This window comes from Bos javanicus, chromosome 24 (genome assembly GCF_032452875.1).
Source record: "Bos javanicus breed banteng chromosome 24, ARS-OSU_banteng_1.0, whole genome shotgun sequence".
In the NCBI taxonomy this organism is placed as follows: domain Eukaryota; kingdom Metazoa; phylum Chordata; class Mammalia; order Artiodactyla; family Bovidae; genus Bos; species Bos javanicus.
In genome coordinates, this window is record NC_083891.1 from 48,533,195 (window position 1) to 48,557,065 (window position 23,871).

The 23,871-nt window shown below is 50.2% G+C and overlaps 1 protein-coding gene across 3 annotated transcripts in view; it reads right to left on the bottom strand.

Moving 5' to 3' along the window:
• Positions 1-19,171: 19,171 nt before the first annotated feature.
• SMAD7 (SMAD family member 7) overlaps positions 19,172-23,871 on the bottom strand; it is a 28,672-nt gene continuing 23,972 nt past the window's right edge. For all 3 annotated transcript variants that reach the window (XM_061400125.1, XM_061400124.1, XM_061400123.1), the window contains one exon: positions 19,172-21,177. In XM_061400125.1, the coding sequence (XP_061256109.1) occupies positions 20,639-21,177 (539 nt within the window). In that variant the 3' untranslated portion in view covers positions 19,172-20,638. The remainder of the gene's footprint in view (positions 21,178-23,871) is intronic.

A 23,871-nucleotide genomic window follows, 5' to 3' on the forward strand; every position in this document is an offset into this window, starting at 1 on the left:
TGGCAATGACTAGAGACCTTGGGGTCGTGAAGAGTCGGACACGACTGAGCGACTTCACTTTCACTTTTCACTTTCCTGCATTGGAGAAGGAAATGGCAACCCACTCCAGTGTTCTTGCCTGGAGAATCCCAGGGACGGGGAGCCTGGTGGGCTGCCGTCTATGGGGTCGCACAGAGTCGGACACAACTGAGCGACTTAGCAGCAGCAGCAGAGACCTTTTTGGTTGTCAGGGTGGCGGCGTGGGGGGCGAGGGGGACAGCGGATGCCACTGGGACCCAGTGCGTAGTGGGGTTACAGCACACATGGCACAGCCCCTCCCAGCACAGAGTCATCCTGCCCCAAATATCGACAGGGGCGAGGTTGAGAAACCTTGGTCTAGACCTTAGGGTCTAAGATGTTGTCTATGATTATCATCTTATTGTCTCACTGAGCAAGCAGAGGCTCAGAGAATTTAAGCAACTTTGCCAAGGTCACGGAGCTAGCCAGCAGGTTGCTTTAACCCAGGCAGTCTGGGGGCTCACTCTGGGGCATCTCCTGTCAGCCCTGTGGCCAGGATTCCCTTCCTTGTGGAGAGCCCTGTGTGCTCCGCTGACATCACCTGTCCGTCAGAGGGAGAAAGGGACCTGTCAGGGCCCAGCTGAGGGACCCAGAGTGATTAGCCACAGTCCATGCCTATGAGAACCCGGGACATCCTGCGTCAGGCCTGCTGTGGCCCATGCCGACCTCACTTCTCTGAACTGGGGGTCACAGCCCCGTGTGTGAGGCCTGGCTGGCTTACGTGCAAATCTGTGTGGAGGGCAGAAAGGCGCTGGGGGCAGGGCCCATTCCTCCTCCTGCTCCCCCCGCTCCAGGCCCAAGGCCCTCGCACACACTTGGGCCTCACTCAGCCCTCTGTGGTCGACCTCCGACATGAGGGTGTCAGTGTGGACGTTCCGGCTCAGACTTAAGACGGGGATGACTGCAGAAGAGCCTTGAGGCCAGGGCCGCCAGGCCACCTCCAGGCGCCGTGGGGCCTGGCTGCAGAGGAAGCGGCCTTCGGAATGAGGAACCTGCCAGGGCCTTGCAGACAGCAGGGCAGGAGGAAGAGGCCCTGTGTGGAGGGAGGGAGAGGAGGCAGGCCCCTGCTTGGCCAGGCCTCCAGCTACTCCCCCACTTGTGAGACAGCTGGCCAGGGTGAGGGGCCCTGGCTGGAGCCACACGCGGGAAGGAGCCAGCTGGTGTGGTGAGAAATCTCCCCACTTGCTGGCCCATTGCTTCTGGGGTTGGGGAGACGGTGCGGAGGGAGGCACCCTTCCTTCTCCCCACCCCACCTGAAGGCCAGGACCTTCCACGATCCAAGCGTTCCCAAGAGATCCTGCCGCCCATCCTCTGCCTGCTAGAGAGGCATGGTGAGGGAAGGAGAGGAAGATGCCCCGAGGAGACACAGGACGAAACCAAAGACAGATCCTCTAGGGGATGTGAGAACTAGGGGAAGCCTCAAGACAGATGATGAAAACCTGCGGAGGAGGAAGCCCCGTCGGGGTGGGGGAGGGTGGGAGGGAGTGAGCTGCTTCCCGAGAAACCCCTGAGAGGCAGTGCGTACAGGCCTCCACTGCTCCCTCCCTCTGGCCGCTCCCAGGCCTCCCAAGGATGCCCATTTCCCGAGAGCAGTACTCTTGGCCTCCCTGGGGTCTTGCTCTGGCCTCACAGTTGCCCAGACTGAGCAGGTCTGCTCCCACTGTCCACGGTCACATCCTCCAGCTCCTTCCAGATACATCAACTCTTCTCAGAATTCAATAGCTCCCCTCCTGCCTCTGCAGGAGCCGTCTGTTGACATACTTAGAGAAAAGGGAAGATACAGGAAAGCAATAATAAGGGCCCGTTATTATACTTTAATATATTATCTTGTTCATCCTCATAATATGCTCATTGCTACATCCCCAGCATCTCTCACGGTGCTGAGCACAATAAGCATTTGTTTGAAAATCAATGAGCCGTCCAGAAGGGAAATGAAGAAAACAATTCCATTTACAAAAGCATCAAAAAGAGTGAAATACTTAGAAGTAAATTTAACCAAAGAAGCACAACAACTTATACCCTGAAAATTACAAAACTGTAAAAGAAATGAAAGAAGATCTAGATAATTGGAAAAACGTTTATGGATCAGGAGACTCCACAATATTAAGATGGCACTACTCCGCAAAGTGATCTACACGGATGCAGTGTGGTTCCAGCTGACATCTTTGTAGAAACTGGAAAGCTGATTCTAAAATTCAAATGGAATTGCAAGAGACCCAGAACAGCCAAGATAATCCTGAAAAAGAAGAACAAAATAGCAGGATTCACATTTCCTGATTTATAAACTTACTACAAGACAGTGTGGTACTGGCACAAGGATAAACATATAAATCAATGGAACAGAATTGAGAATCCATAAATAAACTCAGACATCTATAGTCAGCTGATTTTCAACAAGGTTGTCAAGACCATCCAATGGGAGGAAAACAGTTTTTTCAACTGGATTTCTGCATGGCAAAGAGTAACGCTGGATCCTGACTTCATACCATATATAAAAACAAACACAAAATAAGTCAAAGACCTAATACAAGAGTCAAAACTATGAAACTCTTAGGAGAAACTAGGGGTGAGCCTTCATGACCTTGAATCTGGCAAAGGATTCTTATATGTGACACCAGAGGTATGAGTAATAAAAGGAAAAATAGATACGTTGGACTTCAAGAGAATAAAGAACCTTTTGTGCCTCAAAGGACACCACCGAGAAAGTGAGGAGACAGCTGACAGCATCCGAGAAAACGTTTGCAAAACATGTAGCTGATAAGAGACTTGCATCCAGAATATACAAATAACCCTTACAACTCAACAGTAAGAGCACAAATAATCTGATTTCAAAATAGCAAAGGAAATGAATGGACATTTCTCCAAGACACACAAATGGCTAATAAGCACATGGAAAGATATTTGACATCATTAGTCATCAGAGAAATGTAGATCAAAACCACAATGAGATACCACTTCATACCCACTAGGATGTCTAGACTCACAAGGTCTAATAATAGCAAAAACTGGCAAGAATGTGCAGAAATCAGAACCCTTCGTTCGTTGCTGGGGGGAACCTTACATGGTGCAGCCACTTTGTAAGTTAATCTGACGACTCTTCAAAATACTGAACACAGAGTTGCTATACGTCCTGGCCATTGCACACTACGGGTGTACACAGGCCTAGCTTGTGTTATCACACTCTGCCTCACTGGGCTTCACAGACACTGCATTTTTTATAAGTCAAAGTTTTTTGGCAACCCTGCATCGAGCACGTCTATCAGTACTGTTTTTCCAATCTTTGCTCATTTTGTCTTCCCTGTGTCACATTTTGGTAATTCTCAAAATATTTTGAACTTTTTCAACATTTTTGTATTTGTTACGGTGATCTGTGATCAATGATCAGAGATTACGACTCACTGAAGGCTCAGGTGATGGTTAGCCTTTTTTTAATCGATAAAGTGTTTTTTAATTAAGGTATGCACTTTGTTTTTAGACATGATGCTATTAAACAATTAATAGACACATCATAACATAAAATATTTTTAATAGCAATTGTGATTTTTTTTTTTCTGCCCTGGGTCTTCATTGCTGTGAGTGGGAATTCTCGAGTTGCAACAAGCAGAGGCTTCTCATTGGAGTGGGTACTCTTGTTGCAGAAAATAGGCTCCAGGCACGTGTGTTTCAGTAGCTGTGGCTCGTAGGGTGTAGAGGGTGGGCTCAGAAGTTGTGGTACCGAGGCTTAGTTGCTCTGCAGTTTGGGAGATCTTCCTGGACAAAGGATCGAACCTCTGTTCCCTGCATTGGCAGGTAGATTCTTATCTACTGTGTCACCAGAGAAGTCAAAACATAAGTTTTGTATGTGCTGGGAAACCAAAAAATTGTGTGATTTGCTTTATTTTGATATTCATTTTAATGATCTGGAACTGAGCCCTCAATATCTTCAAGATAAGTCTATACCCAAGAGTAATGAATATATACCGTCACACAGAAATATCTACATGCATGTTTATAGCAGCATTATTCACAAGCAGGAAAAGGTGTGGTGTATGAACTATATATATTTCAAGAAAACTACTAAGAAAAAAACATTTTCAGAAAATTGAAACTAAATATACACCATGGATTAGAAAATTGGTCAATATTAAAGATTTCAGACTTTGATAACTGAAAAAAAAATTGATGAACAACTCTGTAAAGTAGGCACTATCCTTATTCCCACTTCACAGATTCAGAAGGTGAGGCCTGGAGACATCGAGTTACTTGCCAAGGACCTCACAGCAGTTTAACAGCCACAGCCTTTACCTCGTCCTTGTTTCTCCTGGCACCCTGGTCTTTGCCTTTGCAGCACTTGTCACAATTTCTAATGTTATATTTTTTGTTCTACAAGACAATAAACTCCTTGAGGCCAGAGACAGGTTTCTTTTGATCATCACTTCTCCATCTACTTAAACAAATACTCATGGAGCCTATTTACCTAAGCCATAAGAGTCAGTGAAAATATTTACTACAGGTCTTGGCTCATTGTGGGTGTTCAATAGATATTTGTAGTTTGAATGGAAGAATGGATGGATGGATGAATAGATCAATGGATAGATGGGTGGGTGGATGGGTGGACGGGTAGATGGGTGTGTGTGTGAGTAAATGGATGGATGGATGAATAGATGAATAGACGGATGGATGGATAGACGGATGGATGGATAGATGGATGGCGTGGTGGATGAATGTCTAGATGGGTGGACAGGTTGGTTCTGGACAAAGGAGCTGACTGGTCCTGCTCAGGACCACTAGTACCTGGCTCATCCTCCTCACCTAGCAATCCTTCTCTTCCTACCACCCCCCGCACCGTGCCGTCTTCAGACCCATCACATCCAGAGACCAACACCCACTGTACAGCCTCTTCTCTCTTCCTCCATCAAGGTTATGCAAAATTTCCCCATTTCTCATGGCCTTGTCAGGCTCTACTTTCTCCAGGAAGTCTTCCTAGCCTGACCCTTTCCTACACTGTCTAATGTACAATATTTGACGGACTGGTCATCCCTGATCATTCCCTGATGTCCCTGTCCTGAGATGCAGACCTGGGACTCAGGAAGGGTAAAGGTCTTGGCTTATTCCTCCTCTGCCGTCCCAGGGTCTGGTCAATGGCAGGCCCTGGATGAAGCCTCCACATTGGCCATACAGGTAGGAGTTAGCGTCTCCCTTGGCAGAGAAGGAGAATCCAGACGCTGGAGGGAGAAGGGCCCTCAGCAGCATCAGCTCCAGAGGGACAGCCAGGCCCAACCTTGGGGGTGAGGGGGACCCAAAGCCTGACCCCTGGGCCAGGCTGGGGCTGGGCTTGCTGGGGGACACAAGCAGGCTGGCCACAGCAGGGGCCAGGCGTGGGCGCCTCCCTCCCCGCCCAAGCCCGAGCCAACCGGCCCCCAGGCAGGCTGGAGGCCTTGTTTGCCTTGGCCCTGGGCCAGGGCCGCCCCGCCAGTGAGTAATGCGTGAGGACTGCCTGGCTCCAGTTCAAGGGAAACGGGGCTGGAGACGGGCCTCCTCAGCCTTCGCAAGGCTAGGCTCTGGGGGCGGCTTCCCAGAAAGTGCCTGCGGAGGCTGCCTCGGGGCCACTGCTGAGGCTGCCACTCACCCCTCCCTCCTCCCCCTCCACCTCCACAAAGACCCAGGAGAGGCCGGGCTGGAGTTCCCAGGAAAAGATCCTTGAGCGTCACCACGGACCCCCGCCACACACCCACACTCCTAATGGAGCCAGCCTGTCCCTGGTGCTGTCAACTCACACTTCTTGAGTGCCTACTATGTGTATGGCAGGGGTTTGCTATCAGGGAGCTCACAGGAGTTCAGGGGCTGAGGCAGGGGGTGGGGTGGGGATGATGAGGTCCCAGAGGTTCCGGGTGCTCATTCTGGAAGCACCAGTCCTAGAGGGGACCTCTCAGTTATCTGTCCCCCTCCCAGGCTTCCCGGGCAGGACATGGACACTGAGGCTCAGAGAACAGGCGTGACTGACCCAAGCCACACACGGCGTTACCTGCAGCCAGATAAGAACCCAGGCCTCCTGACTTGGGGAGGCCAGCCCCCGGCTGCTCTGAAGGGTGGCCCAGGCTCTAAAGCTGCGTGGCTCTCATGATGAAGGGACATTGCCTAGGACATTCTATTTAGAGCCTGGGTCCTCCTGGAGTGTCCCTAAGGGCTTCTGTAACCTTACCACCCTGCCCTTGCTGAGTGGCCTCTGCTTGCTCTGGGATCTGAGTGACCACCCAGGTCGGGAACATGCCATGGCCATGGTCACTGTCAGGAGGGGCAGAGATGCCCAGGTCTCCTGTCCCAGTGGGATGGCTTGGGAGCCAACCATGCCCTATGCCCTTCCTGTAGCTGCAACCTACAAAAGATTGTTCTAGCTGTGTGTGCTCATGCTCAGTCGAGTCAGACTCTTTGAGAGCCCATGGCTGTCAGCTACCCACCAGGCTCCTCTGTCCATGGAATTTTCCAGGCAAGAATACTGGAGTGGGTTGCCATTTCCTCCTCCAGGGGATCTTCCCATCCCAGGGATCGAACCCGCTGTCTCTTGAAGCTCCTGAATTGGCAGGTGGATTATTTAGCACTGCAGCACCTGGGAAGCCAGTCTAGCTGAGTTAAGCACGAAAGGGAAGTTCTGACAGGACCCTGGGTAGGTCGTAGAATCGACAGTGGGCTGGAGAACTCCACTGTGGGGAAGGCTGACAAATCCACACCCCAGAGCGGCTTCTTGAGAACCCAAGGGCCCCCCGGAACCCTAGACGACTCTCTTCTCCCCGCTGACGTCTGAACTGGACTCCAAACACTGGACTGTGCTATTGGCCCCACAGAGGCGGCTGTTCCCCAGAAACAGGATGTAGCCACTGCCCATCCCTAGAGTCATTCCCCTTCCCCCATCCTGACTCCAAGACCAGAGCAGGGGCATCTGATTGGCCGATCCCAGGTCACGTGCCTATACTTGGCTGCTAGGGAAGCTGAGGAAGCAAGTGTCTTGCTCTTTAATCGCTCGACAGCCTCAGGGGAAGAGAATTTCCCAAGCCAGGTAAAGAGCCCAGGGGACCTATGGGCAAATCAGTAACAGATGCCCTCTCACTCACCTTCCCCCATCTCCGCCAAGTCACTGCTCACCCCACGCCCTGCCCAGACTGTCAAAAGCGCACGCAGCACAGAGGGATGTTGCTGAAGGACTTAGAGCCTGTGTATAATTGTATTGTGTATGGAAAATTCTCAGTAGAGGGCATGGCGCACAGTCGGTGTGGAGCACAGCCGGGTTCTTCTCCCCAGGGAGCGTGCAGATGCAGGAGCTGAGGGAAGGTGACCTGGGACTCAGCTAGTTGGTGTCAGGATCTGGCCCAAGGCAGACAAGAATGGGGATTACAAAAAAGCATCATATAAACTGCTGCAGAATCTGCTTCATGCCAACAGGACAGACTGGGAGGCTTATTGGAGGAGTAGATACTTGAGCCAGACATTGAAAGAAGAGAGTTCATCAGCTAGAGAAAGGGGGAAAGGCATTCAGGCCAAGAGTCTGTGCAACAGCATAGAGATGTGAAAGTGTTGGCTTTTACACACAAAACCACTCAGATCTGGGTTTACAGAGTGCCTTCTGCCATACCCAGGAGGATCGGTCAGCAGGGGGACAAGTGTGGGTACAGGGACGATGGCTCGGAGGCCAGGAGTGCCTAAGCTGAGGGAGTGGCAGAGAAAGGAAAACTAACTGAGGTCCAGAAACTCCCAGGGAATTCCCTGAAGGTCCAGTAAGATAGGATTCTGCACTTTCACTGATGAGGGGTGGGTTCGATCTCTGATCAGGGAATGAAGATCCCAAAAGCCGTACGGTATGGCCAAAAACAAACAAACAAAACCCAGAAACTAGCAGTCCAGGGCAAGAGAAAAACAGATGGGGAGGAACAGAGGGGAAGGAGGTGACTCTGCTTTCTGGGGGTGGATCTGAGGACTAAACTCCACTTTCAGGGGCCCTTTGTAGGATGCGCTTGAGACAACAGAGAAAAGGCTGAGGTTGTCAGGGAGCCCTTCCCTGTCCTTCTGCCATATAGTCCTCAGGCAGGAGGAGAAGGAGAAGAGGGAAGGAAGTGGGGGGTAGTTGGGGAGGAAGGGAAGGAAGGAAAGAAAGAAAGCATGGTACAGTTTTCAAAGATAACTGGCACCCAAATGAGGGACTCAATCAAGGGAGGTGCCCTCATGGGATCCGGGAACAAGAGACTCAAGCCAACACAGAGGTGGACAGATGATTCGGGATGACTGCTATGCATCCATCAGGTCCATAAGGCAACCTGTCCAGACAGAGCAGAAGGATGGAGACTTGAGGGGAAAAAACATTGTGCTGGCAAATTGTCTGATACTTTTGACCTTGAGGAAAAGTCTTGAAGGGCTCGAAGTACACTAAGAAGTGCCTGAAGAGCGTGGAAAGCAACGGCAAGAACCACAGTGAAGTCTAAACCAATGAAAAGAATCTAGGCAAAGCCTAACTCCAAGAATACCAGAGGGGTGTAAGGAAAGAAAGGCAACCATAGTGCCCTCCATCTATCGCCGTGAACAAGACAGGCATAGCTCCAACAGTGTAAGTATTGACTACTGATGAGAAGACAAGTAGTCAAGACAGTCATCTCTACCGAGAAAGTTAGTAGAAAGTTAACAAATAATATTTGAAATTAATGCATCAAGAAATATCATAATATTATTTAGATGTGGTTATAAAATCATAGTGGTAATGTAATTTACCCCTGAAAATTAGCACTGAAATGCTGTAAAGGGCTTTAACATTTTTCTTAACATACTTTTGTAGCTTTTGAATATTTGATAATGAATATAAATTATTTTTACATTTTAAATGAATAAAATACTTTTAAAAACTAAAATAAAAAAGAGATATGGTGATAAATAACAAAAGAAACAGCTGGAAGAGTTGAAAGGGCTATTTCTGGGAAACTCACAGGAAGAAAGAAAGGATGAGGGACTGCTGTATTTCATTGTAAAACTTTCAATTATCTTTGACTTTAAAAATTTTGTGCATAAACTTGAAAAAAAGTTTTTAATTCCTTAAAAAATAAGTGGCCACAAAGAATAACAAACCAAAGGAAAAACAGGCCAAAGACACAATTAAGCAATTCACAAAAGAAATGCAAAATATACGGAAAAAAATTGATACACACACCACCTCACCCTCTAATGGTGAAAAAAGACATTAGAAATAGCTGTGCATTCATGGACCTGGAACATGATCTCATTAATTATCAAGTGTGTGAAGGAGGGTACAGTTTACAAAACAATATGTTATTTTATAACAATTTAACTTTTCTTTGAGTACCTACTCTATGGTGGTCACATGTGAATGTATTCTGTAAAAAGTCGTGTGCTCAGATGTCAACAGGTTCAATGTAATGGTGGAACCAAAGATAATTTTTAAAGCTCTTTTTTCTTTTTGTTAATTTAGTCTGAATTTTAGTGAACCTAACTTGCCAAGTTTTGCTGAGCAGCAAAACAAATGAAATTTTATTTACACATTTACCTATTTGGAGCACCTTAAAATATGACATAGAACAATGAACACTGGTTTGAATAAGCAGGCGATTGGTTACTAACCTGCTGAGACAGTGCAGAGAATGTACCACACCAATTTGTATATTTCAGGGTCCAACAGAGCCTGGCACCACGCAGGCCCCCAAATGAACCACTAGGGAGTCCAAACTAGGCAGAGCTTGGGGGAATATCGTAGTCAGGGGCCTAACTGCGCATATGTGAGCCTCTCACATGTACATGGGGTACACATAACTCTACACTGAAAGGATTAAAAGGGGGGCTTTCCTGGTGGTCCAGGGGTTAAGACGCCGTGCTTCCTCTGCAGAGGGCATGAGTTTGACCCCTGGTCAGGGAACTAAGACTTCACATGCCACGTGGCATGGGAAAAAAAAAAGGAGGGGATTGAAAGGAGAGATGTATATAAAGCACTTGGCACTTTTTAAGTGCTCAAGAAGCATTAGCTACTATTTGTAATGATAACAGTAATAGAAGTAGTTACCTTGTTGTGATGATACCTTGGACCCCAGAAATTCCAGCACTCAGGACGCTGCCAAGCCACAAGGCTCTTTGTCAGACCCCAAAACAGTCACGAGGACAGTAACCCCTTTTCCTCCTCCCACAGCTCTCCCTCCTCTGCTTCCTCCTCCCCCTGCTACCCACTGACCTTCGGAGCAAGCCTGGGGGGCGGTGCGGCCTGAGTGCTCTCCCAAGGCTGGCCACTGGGTCCCACCAGGGCTTCCAGAACCTGAAGGTCGACTTTTCCTCTCTCTGCCCCACAGGACCAATGGCAATATGCCACACCTGCTGTGTGCGCTCCGAGGGTTCTGGAAGAGAGAGAGAAAGGGGCAAACCTAGGGGAAACAGGACTGATTTCGGGGGAAGGGACTGAATGCCATTGAGCCTCTCTTTAGAAAATAGACTCTAACTGAAGTATGACACATACAGAAAAGTACACAGATCTTCAGTGTAAGTGCACAGCTCAGTGAATTCTGACAAATGGAACATCCCATGTAAATAGCCAGTAGACTAAGATTAAGAAACAGCACTTTAGCCCCCAGAAGTTCCTCTTGTGCCCCTTCCTGACGTCTAAAACCATAGACTCATTTGGCCTGACACTGAGCTTTATACAAATGGAATCATGCCGTATGGGTTTTGTGTGTCTGGCTTCTTAGCTGAGCACCACACCTGTGAGATTTGCTCTTGTGTGCAGTTATGGTTCTTTCCTTTCCATTGGTATATGACGTCCACTGTATAAATAAATCACATTTTAAAAAATTCACTCTATTTTTGATGGACTTTTGAATTGCGGCTATTTGAATAGTGCTGCTGGGAATGTTCTTGCCCAGGCCTTTTGGTGAATGTGTGTATGCATTTCTGATGCGGGTACGATTAGCTTTAGTAGACAGTGGCAAGCAGTTTTCCAAAAATGGTTAAACCAATTGTTTGTTATCCCCACCATCCTCAGAAGAGAGTTCCAGTTGCTCCATACCTTCACTCCGGTTCTGTGTCAAGTGGTACTCACCTTTTAAATGAATATTAGCATCCTCTAAGTTCAGCTCCTATACTAGTCAAGCAAGAAATATCTGACGCATCATTAAGTGACAGAAGCAGCTTGCAGGCCAATATGCAAAACTTGACTCCATTCATGAAAATTGTCCATGTGCATATGTAGAAGCAGAGGCCAACTTCAGAAGGAGATGAATCAAAGCCTCCTGTAACAGTCATCATTTCTGGGGAGTGGCATTGAAAGGCATAATTTTAAATGATAAGACTGAGTATCATTTTTACTTTTGATTTTGCATTTTTCAGTATTTTTAAAATTTAGGGAGAAAAATCTGTTTTAGAAAATAAAATTCTCCATCCCCCGTGCTCCATGGCCACAACACACCATTCCATTACCTAAGGCTGGCAGCCTGACTCTGTTTTTCTTGTTATTCCCAGCATTCTCTCCTGCTCTGGAATTACCCTGAGCAAGGCCTCCGGGACAAGTCTCCTGGGCACTGTAATTTCCCAGGCTGCAGTGTGTCATTAGAAGATCTGGTGCTGATGACATGGGGCCTTGACGCAGCAAAGATTCCAGACCCTGATGGGATGGGACAGCCTGACTACATAGCAGGTCTCCTGGGAGAGATACCCCTGGAGTCTCCAGTTGCAGAACCTTGGCCTCAGGATGTATCTTAACCTCAAGGAAAGAAACCAGAAAAACTGCTCTTTCAAAGTTGCAGCCTCCCATGGGGGCTCAGGACTCAGAACAAGAACTGTGGAGTTAAGCAGACAGGGATTCCTGCCCTATTCCTCCCTGGTTCTCCATTTCCTCACCTGTAAAATGGGCTAATGACAACCTTAGAGACAACACCAAGCGCTCTGCTCAGAATGCCTGGTACAAAAACTCTATATACAGGCTGCTGTTATTATTATGGTTGTGGTGGCAGCTGTTACCATTACCGAAGAGGCAGAGTTTTTATTTATTTATGACTGCACTGGGTCTTCATTGCTGCTTGTAGGTTTTTCTAGTTGTGGTCCTTGGGCTTCTCATTACGGTGGTTTTTCTTGTTGCAGAGCACAGGCTCCAGGGCATGAGGGCTTCAGTAGTTGGGGTGCCTGGGCTGAGTTGCCCCGTGGCATGTGGAATCTTCCCAGACTCCTGACGAAACAGTTGCATTGCCTGCCTGCAGTGGCAGGCAAATTCTTAACCACTGGACCACCAGGGAAGTCCCCAAGAGGCAAAAGTTTTGCATATACCTTTTTGGGAAAAAATATAAGAATGTACTCTTTCTTTTCACAAATATTATGACGCAAGTACAGTACAAACCTACTTTTCTTGGGGGAAAACTGAATTCATCTGAAACTCAAATGTATTTCATTTGGAAAGTTGACTAATCATTCCACACTGATTCATCCAAGGAACATTTGTGAAGTGCCTACTATGTCCAAGGTACTGTACTGGACACTGGGGATGTGGCAGGACAGAGCTTACAGTCTGCCAAGGGAGTCAGACAACAACCAAACTAACAGATAGATAACAAAATGTTAAATATGTAAATGACAAGTGAAATTGAAAGCGTTAGTCACTCAGTCATGTCCAATTCTTTGGGACCCCATGGACTGTAGCTTTCTAGGCTCCTCTGTCCATGGGATTCTCCAGGCAAGAATACTGGAGTGGGTAGTCATTTCCTTCTCCAGGGGATCTTCCTGACCCAGGGATCAAACCCGTGTCTCCTGCATTGCAGGCAGATCTTTTACCATCTGGGCTACCAAGGAAGCCCCAGACATGTAATTCACACAGCACAGATAATGCAGACTAGGGCTGAGGAACTGTGTGCTGGGAATGCTCTCTGATGCATTCAGCTGAGCTCTGGAAATTTCTGTCTTCTTGGCTGAGTGAGGGAGCCCAGGAGGCTCTGGCCTTGGCAGGATCTACACTGACAGTGGCCTGAGCTAGAACTGTTTCTTGCTCCTGTGGAGATGAGTGGTTTGAGGAGGAGGGTGGGGAGGGGCTTCCAGCTGGTTTTAGGAGGTTAAGGGTGAGCAAGGGGGAATTTCCATGCAGCTTTGGAGAGCCTGGGGAGACTGTGCCCTTGGAGGGCAACCAGCAATCCCTCCAGGGACACGAGTGGGGAAAGCCCCTCAGTTCATATCAATCATAGCAATTACTAAGCACCTACTATGCACCCAAAGCTGGGCTTGGGGTGATAAAAGATGTGATTCAAGTAAGAATGTAAGCTGCTGCCTGACCTCAAGGAACTCCAGTGCTGTTAGAGATACAGGACGAATCTCCACGAAAAGAGGAAAGCAAGACAGGTTGGGTGCAGTGTCTGCGTGGGTGAAATGGGCCATGGGTTCATTTGGATGGCAAGCCGCTCAATCTCAGTCAGAGACACAAAAAAGTACCTTCACACAGCCTGTTGCAGGCGCAGCGGCTTCCAGGCCAGTGATTCAGGGATCCAGTGATTTCATCTCATGCCTCCCTCTTCCAGGTGACAGAGGGAGAGAGAAAGAGAGAGATGCTGGATCACCACTCACTAGTTCTTCAGGGCTTTAGCCCAGAGTGGGCACGGGGTACCTCCCCTTGAGGCTCATTGGCCAGAACTAGTCACATGGCCACAGACAAACTGCAAGGGAGGCTGGGAAATGGGGGCCACAGGGGTACGGAGAAAATGTCTGAGAATGGAATGTCTCTGCCACAGCCACTTATTGATACCAGGACCACGAAGGCTGATGGAGTGAAAGGAGTTTTAAAGGGGTATTGCACAGAGCAGGCAAGTGCCATGTTCGGGGGGTGGGGAAAAGCCCTGGGAGAGACTTCAGGAGGACTGCCAGGTGTGTTCTTGCTACTTCTTGGCTGGGTGTCTCAAGTCCAACCTCTGTTCCTTCTTCCAGAAGGTCCCATCTGGACTCTCTTAAGAGAATGTGTGTGAAAGGGATCTCTGCACTGTTGAGAACAAATGTAATATCCCTGTCTACAGATCAGCCGTATTTTCTTTTAGTTCAGTGCAGCCCTAAGAGACACATTCTGTTTCTACCTCCAGGGTCTTTGTGTCCCACCTGTAAATCCAGGGCATAAATTCCGTCTTATCCTTCTCCACTGAAGTGCCCACGCAGGCCTGGACCCATGCTAAAAGCAACACTGGGAACAAAGACACATCCTCCCAGTGTTGTCGTTTGCATTGTTCTACATAACACACTCGGGCTTGTCTTAAGACAATCACATTCTTTCTCCCCCCAAGCTCCTTAAAAAGGCAGCTCCTACTGAAAATAATATTTTTAAAAGGATGTGTATATGTGTATGACTTAATCACTTTGCTGTACAGCAGAAATGAACACAATATTATAAATCAACTGTGTGTGTGTGTGTGCGAAAGTCGCTCACTCAGTCATGTCCAACTCTTTGCAATACTTCAACTTAATTCTTTTTTTTTTAAAGGCAGCTCCAGACAAGTGCCCAGGTTTATTTATCAACTTCGTCTGGCTGGCCTGGGGCGGGCATGCGTGTCTATGGCATGACCTCGGAGCCTGGGACTGAGATTCTTCCACTCTCAAATCCCGAGGAAGTCTCCTCACACAGTCTCCCTAGAAAGAGGCCCGCAGCTCTTATCTCTGAGGCTCCAAAGGGCACTAGACAAACCCCAGAGTGAGCCCCATCTGGTACCCGGGACATGCGCCCTCTCCCTCCCCTCGTCCCTAGCCATGAGTCGTTCCTGAATCAAAGCGCTTGTGCTGGTCTGAACTCACGAGGGCCTCCTCCAGCGGCTACTTCACATTCACTGGATTAATTGCAGCTGGGGGGGAGGGGAGGGAATCCATTTTTAGAAAATCATTACTTTCAGAAAGAGAGAGGGGGGCGCTTCTGGTTGGGAAAACTGCTGAGTTGGCAACTCAAGCCTGCTGCTCCAGCTCCAGGAAACCCAGGGCAATGCGGGCTGCTCAGCTCAATGGGCGCTGCCCAAGGCCCACGCCCCCTTCTCTGGAGCCTGGGGCACCCCAGGCCCCCTCCCTGGGCTCCTACCGGCCCTCACTGCCTGCTCTGACCTGGACTTGGCAGTTCGCTGGCACCCTGAGGAGCAGGGAATGGCCTCAGTATTGATCACCCCCGCTGCCTTTTCTCAGCCCTCTGGTTGCACAGCCCCTGCCTGTAGCTCCTAGGGAAAAAGAAGGTTGAGGACTCCTAACTGCCACTGCTTTGAATTGAGCATCCAGTAGATTAAATGATATGAAATTGCCATTTTGGGGAGGTCTAAACCATCAGATAGTAGCAACCCCACCTGATTCAGCGTAACCACCCGATGGCTGGCTCTTCAATGCATTTCCTTACTAATTCCCCACCGCCCCCCCAGTCCCATGAGGCAGGTATAATGCCCATTTGATGTTTCAGAAACTGGGGTTCAGAGAGATTAAGTGACTTACCCAAGTGAGAACCCCCGCCACGGTCTCTCTGACTCCAACACCCAGGACCCTGAGTCACATCCCATGAGTCAGACCCCACACCCACCTGCCCCAGCACTCGTGCGGTCACTGTCTAGAGCCGTGCTTCCAGGGCAGCTGCTCTGACAACACGCAGGCGGAGAGAAAGATCCTCTGGAGGCTGAGGGTGGGGCCTCACCATCAGGAAGTCTGCTTGCTGTGAGCCTGGGTGAAGTTCCATCCTTCCCTGCCCCCAGACTGTATATGTGGGTGTCCTGGGCAAGTCACTCACCTGTGGGAGGGCCGCCTCTTCCAGAGCTTGGCCAACGTCTGCTTCTGGGTTGCCACAGTGGGGCCCTGGCAGGGCACGCACTGGGAAGACCCTTGGTGAACACTGATCTGTACCGGTACAGAACTCAGGTGCTCAGCAATCAGATCAGCCTGGTCCTTTCAACTGGACCTCGTTTTAGAAAAAAAATATCAGCCCTATTCCATCACTCTTGACCCAAGCCTGCCCATGGAGATGAGACAGCATAGAAGTGATGAAAGCTGACACCATCACTTACCACCTGGGGGACCTGGGCAGTTCTCTAACCTCCATTTCTTCATGTCGAACAGGGCTTCATGATAATGTAGCTCCTTTTAGGATGACTGTAAGAATTATAAGGGACGATACCAATGTAAAATGCCTGGGACACTACTTAACGCATAATCAGAACACAGTCAGTGCTGGGTATTATTATTTCCATCCCAAGCTGAGCCCACAATTCTGCCTCTCCCTCCCTCGTTGGGACAAGCTCTGTCTGAACACCGTACCAGAAATTTTTAGGGCACTGGATCCTAAAAGGGGCCCTAACTGAGATCCCAGAGTGACAAAAACTTACTGTTCAATAGGGAAGAGAGGCTCCTATACCACTGATGTCTCTTTAGAGCAGAAATTTTTAAGGGAGAGGTTTCCTGAAGGAGGTTTAGTCTGAGTTGCATCTTGAAGGATAAGAAGTCAATTGAAGAATGAACTGGAAAGCTCTTGCTTAGAAACACGCAAGTAAGGTGTATTTGAGGAACTGCAAGTTACCCTGCATGCGGGTACCAAGACCGAGGGTGTGTGTGTGTGTTGAGGGGTTAAAGCATGAGATTGGTGGGGCAGACGCTGAAGGGGAACCTGGAGCAGAGGAAGAAAGGCCAAGGAGACTCTAGACAGCCCTGAACTAAATCGTGCTAGTGGGGACAGAGCAAGGGAACATACGTGAGAAAGGTTTGCATCTTCTAACCATGGATGGACTGAGGCAGGGAGGACAGGATCTGGTTTGTTTCTTCATGATGGGAGTGGGCAGCTGAGGCCTCGCAGGTTGGGGGAGATGAAGGTACCTGAGTGGTGTTGCCACCTCGGGACAGGATGTGGCCTGAGAAGAGAGCAGAGGGCAGACCTGTGATGCACCCCAAATCTGACTGGTGGGCTGAGAAAGGAAGGAGAATCAGGCAGCAGGAAAACGTTCCTTCTAGGGAGCGTCTGGTCTGGTCTGGTCCTTCCCTCCACGAATCTGAACTCCATCTGGGCTGGAGGTCCTAGCTCCTCGCTCATCACATTCCGCCTGTGTTGCTGACCACCCTCAGGTGCAGGCATCTTGTCCTCCAGCACCATCAAGGCCACGTGCCCCCTGAACATCCTGGCACACGGCAGGTGCCCAGGGGCTAGTTCTGGTGACGGCCGCTCAGTGCTTCGTACTAGAAACGAAGCACTATGGGGTACTTATGGGGTCTCCCCTAAGTACCCCTCTTTCCCTGACTCAGAGTCAGCAGTCCCACGGGGGTCCACTTGCCAGCAGCCCAGTTCCAGCCTGATGGGCTGAAAGTCAAGTCCAGGTGACAGAGGAGGGCTTGAAGGTGATGCCACAGCTCTTTCCTCTGGACCCAGAGGCCCTGACCATGCAGCTTGCCTGGCCCGCAGCAAGGGGCCCACCTCCGCCTGCTTTGAGGCACCCCAAATAACATCTCTACAGAGTATGGACTAAAAAGTAGGGCCAGAGTTGGGCCCTGACCCCCGCCCCAAGCACTTCCTCACCAGGTGACCTTGGGCAAGTCTTTTAACTTCTCAGAGCCTTCAGTTTTGCAGGGGGTCCTAGTGAGGATTAAATAATTCTCTTAAATGCTTAACATCATGGCTGGCAACCAGCTAAGCATTCAATAAATGGTAGCTATTATTATTATTAAAGAGCTTCCTGGCATGCTGATGCAAGTTAAGAGCAAACAAAAATGCCTTTGACAGCTCCCTAATGTAACACCTTCCACCCCACCCCTCCTCCACCACTACCACCCGGGAGTTAATTAGAGCCCTCCTTGGGTGTTTTCCAGACATGGGATTTTACACTTATTCCAGGTTGCAGAACGAGAATAAACGGAGGCAGGTTTCAGTTCAACTGATAAAGAGCTGCCTCAAGTGGTGGCGAGTTCCCCATCACCTCATGGAACAAGCTGGCCCAGATGACCATTTGGCTTCCCTGGTGGCTCAGAGGGTAAAGAATCTGCTTGCAATGCAGGAGACCTGGGTTCGATCCTTGGGTCGGAAAGATCCCCTGGAGAAGGGACTGGCTACCCACTCCGGTATTCTTGCTTGGAGAATCCCATGGACAGAAGAGCCTGGTGGGCTACAGTCCTTGAGGTTGCAAAGAATCTGACGTATCTGAGCTACTAAGCGCGCGCGCGCACACACACACACACACACACACACACACACACACACACTTCTTGCTACGCAATTGTACAATTCCCTTGAATTAAAGTAGCAGTGCCAGTAGGCTGTAATGCTTTGTGTCATTTGGCAAAAGGAAAACTTGGCCATCCTATTTTGGCCCTCCAAAAACTTTTTTTCTGAAACTGTATCAGTTTGCAATATCCAAAATCTTAAGGTTCAAGAGTCTCAGAGACACGAAAACAGCCTCGTTTGGTGCCTGATTTGGACTATTTCTTGTGCGAGAAACCTAAAATGTGGCTTAGATCAAGCAGTGGAAATCCCGGGGGCAGTCCCGAAGGGGCAGTTGACCAGCAGATGCCACTATGGCTAAGCTGGTCTGGGCCGAGGGATTAGAGATCTGGAAGAGTGTTTGCAGAGGCAGAGTGGGACTGGCACTCCTTCTGGCCAACTCCAGCTCCCCAAGTGCCCAGTACAGGACTTGGCAGACCTTGGGGAGACCTCCACCCACCAACATTCAGCCCCCGCCTCATCTCAACCCCAGGGCTTCAGCCCTCAGGGAATCTGTCCTGGAACCCAGGGTGGCAGTGACTTTCCTCTGGGAAACTTGCACTAGTTTCGGGATTTAATGTGAATCGAGAAGTTAACAAGTAGGAAGCAAGGGGCCCAAGTGCTTGGGGCTTTACCTCTCTCAGGGCAACCGCCTCCCTGTCATCTGAGATGACATCCCCTTTTCTCAACTCTTCAGGCTTTAAAAAATCAGCTGCCCTTGCAACTGAGGGGTCCCCAAGGTTGCCCATTACAAATTGAGGACACCTGCCTAAGGATCTGAGGAAGACCAAGCGGTTTTGGATGTCTCTCCCTTCTCTGGTTCCCCCGACCCAGCTTCCTCCCCCACCAAGCTCTGGGAGACCCCCAAGTGTCCTGGATTCTGATGGCTGCATCCCACCCTCCTCTCATCAGAAGAAAAAGGAGCTGGAGGACAACATGGAATCAAGTATACATTTTAAAAATTGTTTAATGGAACATAAACTCCTTTAGAAAAACATTCAGCCAGGTGATAACACCCATAGAAAAAAACACCAATCTTGTGTTTATCTTTTTTAATTTGGCATTTGTTATTTGCATTTATATTAAAGCAAAGTGCATCTTTTCTTTATTTTGTTTATACACATTGCACAATACATAAATAATGATGCTTATAAAACGTCTTTATATTTACAAGTAATAATATATTTATATATAACATAAAATACATTTTTTCTTTAATAAATCTCAGGTTTTGTTTTTTTTTTTTCAGGAGTCCTTTCTCTCTCAAAGCACTACAATGCTAAATTTCCAATGAGAATGCTTCTCTTGTTCATTTAAACCTTTGTAGTTAGAAAAATAGCTTATGTTAAAGTCTAAACATGCTCATTGAGCTAAGAGCAGTGTCAACGTATCATACGAGTGTATGAGTTGTAGAAGAAATGATAGGGTTAGGTGTCAGCTCAGGATGGTACCTTGGGTTAAGATGGACCGAATCCTTCTTGGTGGGAAGGGGTGGGGGGTGGGGGGTGGAGGGCTGCTCCCCTCGCTGGTCTAACAGCAGAGCTCAACACACAGGCTGCGGAGGGGAGGAAAGTGCTGAGCTGGCTTTGTGAGTCCAGGAAAAACCTGATGTAACCAGGGCAGGGGAGAGGTGGAGGGGACTGAGAGGGCGCTTGGTGAGCAATACTGTGACGGGGCTGCCCCGGCAACCCTTGGGAAGCCCATCTCAGAGATGTCCAGGAGCAGATGGCCAAGACAGACAGCTGTGACGATGGCAGCAGGGTGGCCAGAGGGGAGTGAGGCAGCACGGGGAAACGGGTTCTGGTCCGGCCTCTGGTGGGGTGGCTTCAGAGAAGCCTTCGGACAGGCCAATGTCCGAGAAGGGGCGAGGCGGGGTGGGGGCTTCCCCAGGCTCTGGGGACAGAGCCTTCTGCTGGGACACCCGCTGCCCCACTGAGCGTGTCCAAAGGGCAAGGGAGACACAAACCTCTCAGCAGGCAACATGCATAGGAAACAGAGCACACCACTTTCCCTCGTCTACACACACGCATGCACTCACTGATGCGCGCACACACACACACACACACACCCCTGACAAGGGCAGTGATGACACCAAGGGTGGGGCCTGCTCCCCACTTACGCAGTGTTCGGTGGTACTGATTTTTTTGCTTCCTCTTTTTCGTATCGCACTGTTCTGCCAACCATACCACTCTCCGCCCCTCCAAACCCCAAGAATTCTTTTCATAAGCTATTTCTCAAAGAACAAAACAGAACATAAACAAGGACGACGAGAAGAAGGAGGGTGGGCGGTGGGGGGGAAATAATGACCAAAGAGTTTGCATGAAAAGCAAGCACTCAGGAGGGAAATATTAGCAGCAAAGTAGTTTGGACTGGGCCCGCTCGGCTCCCGCTTGCCCTCTCCCCACGTGGCTACCGGCTGTTGAAGATGACCTCCAGCCAGCACGGGCAGCTGCTGATGAACTGGCGAGTGTAGCACTGGCCCCAGCCCTTCACGAAGCTGATCTGCACGGTGAAGCCAGTCCACGGCTGCTGCATAAACTCGTGGTCGTTGGGCCGCTGCAGGCTGTACGCCTTCTCGTAGTCAAAAGCCTTGATGGAGAAACCGGGGAACACTTTGTGTACCAACAGCGTCCTGGAGTCCGGGTTGTCCAGTGTGGCCGACTTGATGAAGATGGGGTAACTGCTGCGGTTGTACACCCACACGCCATCCACTTCCCGCGTGAGCTGGATGCCACAGCCGATTTTGCTCCGTACTTTCTGCACCAGCTGACTCTTGTTGTCCGAATTGAGCTGTCCGAGGCAAAAGCCATTCCCCTGAGGTAGATCATAGAAGATGTCCAGGGAGGGCTCCTGGACACAGTAGAGCCTCCCCACTCTCGTCTTCTCCTCCCAGTATGCCACCACGCACCAGTGTGACCGATCCCCAGGCTCCAGAAGAAGTTGGGAATCTGGAAAACAAAAGGCGGACATGATCAATGGTGATGGAAACTGGCCTTCTCATTTTCCTCCCAAAACCAAGACACACACATACATACACCTCCACGATTGGTCTGTCTCTCGATGCAAGACAGAAGGAGGTATGAGGTGGCTGGCTGTGATGCAGGCTGGACAGTCCTCCTACGGGGAGTCTGGAAAGCTCGACCCCGTGATGGAAGAGCCTTGCCTCTACGCGCGGGGCTCTCTGGGGAGTCTCTTCCCTCCATTCCCCCCACCTCCCCGACTCTATCAAGAACACAGGACATGTGCCCACCTGGCCAAAGGTAAAGCCCCATCCTTGCAGAGCTCAGAAGCCAAGATCACTCAGTAAGTTGACTGGCCCTGGTTTTAGGGCTAGAATTTCAGTTCTTTTAAACGGGATGGAACCTTGAAGGCCAGTGGCTCCAGCCTCAACTCATCCTCGTGAGAAAACCTGGACTCAGAAAGCTTTTTTTCCCTCAGGCTCCAGGGACAAAAGAGCCAGACTTGGACGCCAGGAACACCTGCTAGACAGTCTCTGAGCTTGTCACCCGGTTCTCAGATCAGTGCCTTGGTCATAAGGGATCACTGTCAGGAAAAACTTTAATGGAGGTGGTTTGGGGTAAAAAAACAAAACAAAAAAAACACCTAGCTTCTTAATAGAAAAACAACTCTCAGAGTGTCCATCAGCAGCAGATCTGTACACAAAGGCTGAGTTCACGTCTCCACGCCAAATCACAGCATGCACCCTGGTGTCACAGCCCAGACAGAAGACAGCACGTCTACAGTGGGTTCGGCCACGCTTGCAGGCCCTTCTTGCCGGCATCACCCCCTTCCCCCTCCCTCCCGAGAAGCAACCCAACCCTGTGCCCTGCCCCCTCCCATCCCCCTCCTCCCCTGGAGGCCCCACCCCTGCCTTCCTAGACGGTGCTTCTACCCACAGGCAGCAGGGGAGACTGGGGTGATTCAGGCAAGGTGATTTTTCCTGAACAGGCGTTGGGGGTAGGGGTGGGTGTCTTTAAAAGGGGGATCCATGGAAGGGAAGGGGGGCCTCCAGCGGCTGGCATTCCAACTCCTCCTTCCTCCTTAAGCTGGAGCCGGCGGGGCAGGCCTCAGACTGGGAACCATAAATCTCCCCCAGCCCGGCCAGGCTGCAGGAACGCTGTGGTTTGTGGTGGCAGGGCGGAGACCGGAAGTCTTGTATTTGTTAACAAAAACGGGGAAAGGCCGGGCAGGCGGCCTCCTCCTCCCGCCCTCCCTGCAGTCCTCGCCTCTCACTTACTGGGGTGGGGGGCTTGGGACACCAAGGTTGGGGGTGGTGTGAGAGATCTCTGGATTGGTTTGGGCCTCTTTGATTGTGGAACCCCTGGGTTTTAGCACCTGGGTGATGCCGGGGTATCAGGACAGAGGCCAGGGCTGGAGCAGGGATGGGGCCCGTGTCCTGCTGCCCGGCAGGCTGGGTAACCAGCGCAGCTCAGTACATCAACTGCCTCCAACGTTCACAGGCATGTCAGGACCTGGGAACCAGTCAGCTCCATTACCTTTTTTTTTGTTAAAGCAGCAGCCTGCCTTGCATGCTGTCCCGTGAATAAGTCTGTACAAATGTGTTTGGTGACCCCCTGGGACAGCCTGAGCAAAGGTCCCCAAGATACCCCACCCAGCCTTCTCAAAGGCCTGCCCCCCCAGCTACACAAAATGGGGAGACTAAGGGTCCAGCCTCCCTGCAACCCCCACCCCTAAAATCAACACCAGAAACCTGGCCCGTCCGCTCCCACCCTCACTGGCCTTTCTGAACTACAAGCACGAGAGAGGCTATGTGCCTGAATGTGAGTGCGTTTCAACTGTGTGTTTTGAGTGTGTGTTTGCGTGCACACACACGGGAACATATGGAAAAACAAGAGAGGGACAAGGGCTCGGAGCAGAAGGTGAGTCATCAGGCATTAACTTGTTTCTGCAAAGTATCCATCAACTGCTAATAAACTCGTGAGCGCTGGCAATCTTTGAACCCTCTTGCCGAGGGAGCTGGGCTCTGACGGCTGCTACACCAAAGCCCCAGAACAGCCACGTAAATAAAAGCGCTCTGGCGTCCAAGTTTGCTGGGGAGGAGAAGGCACTCCTCTGCAAGGCCCGGGGCGCTTGCCCTCCCCTCCTGCTTGTCGCAGCTGGGAGAGTGTTTCAAACTGAAAGAAGTGCTATTATCCCAACTGGGGACAACAAACTGGCCTGGAAAGGAAGGAGTTGCTGGGAGGGAGGCTGAGGAGACCCTTGGCGTGGCTCCCCTGAAACCTGGCACCCTCTCCAGCAGAGGGCTTGTGGGGGGCGGGGGGAGGAGTAAGAGGAGGACAGGGGGCTGAAGATCAAGTGACCCCTGTACCAGGCCCCCCGGGGCCAGGAGAAGCTGGGTGGGGGCCTCGTCTGCCTGCTGGGCCTCAGGGCGGCAGGGGAAGTTGGTTGGGGGCTGGGGCCTGATGTATGGACAGTAGGCGGCGGGGGGCGGGGGGGGGGGGGGTGTATTCTGGTGGGTTTCTCTTTCATCTGTGCAGCCCGCCAGTCCACCCAGCAATTTGCTTCCAGACATCCCCTGCAAAGAGCTTCTTTCTGTGGAGGTGAATGGCCCAGCCCAGAGAAACGGCAGCGTGCAGGTGTCCCTGGATGTGAACAAGGCCCCCCGAAAGCCCACAGAAAGT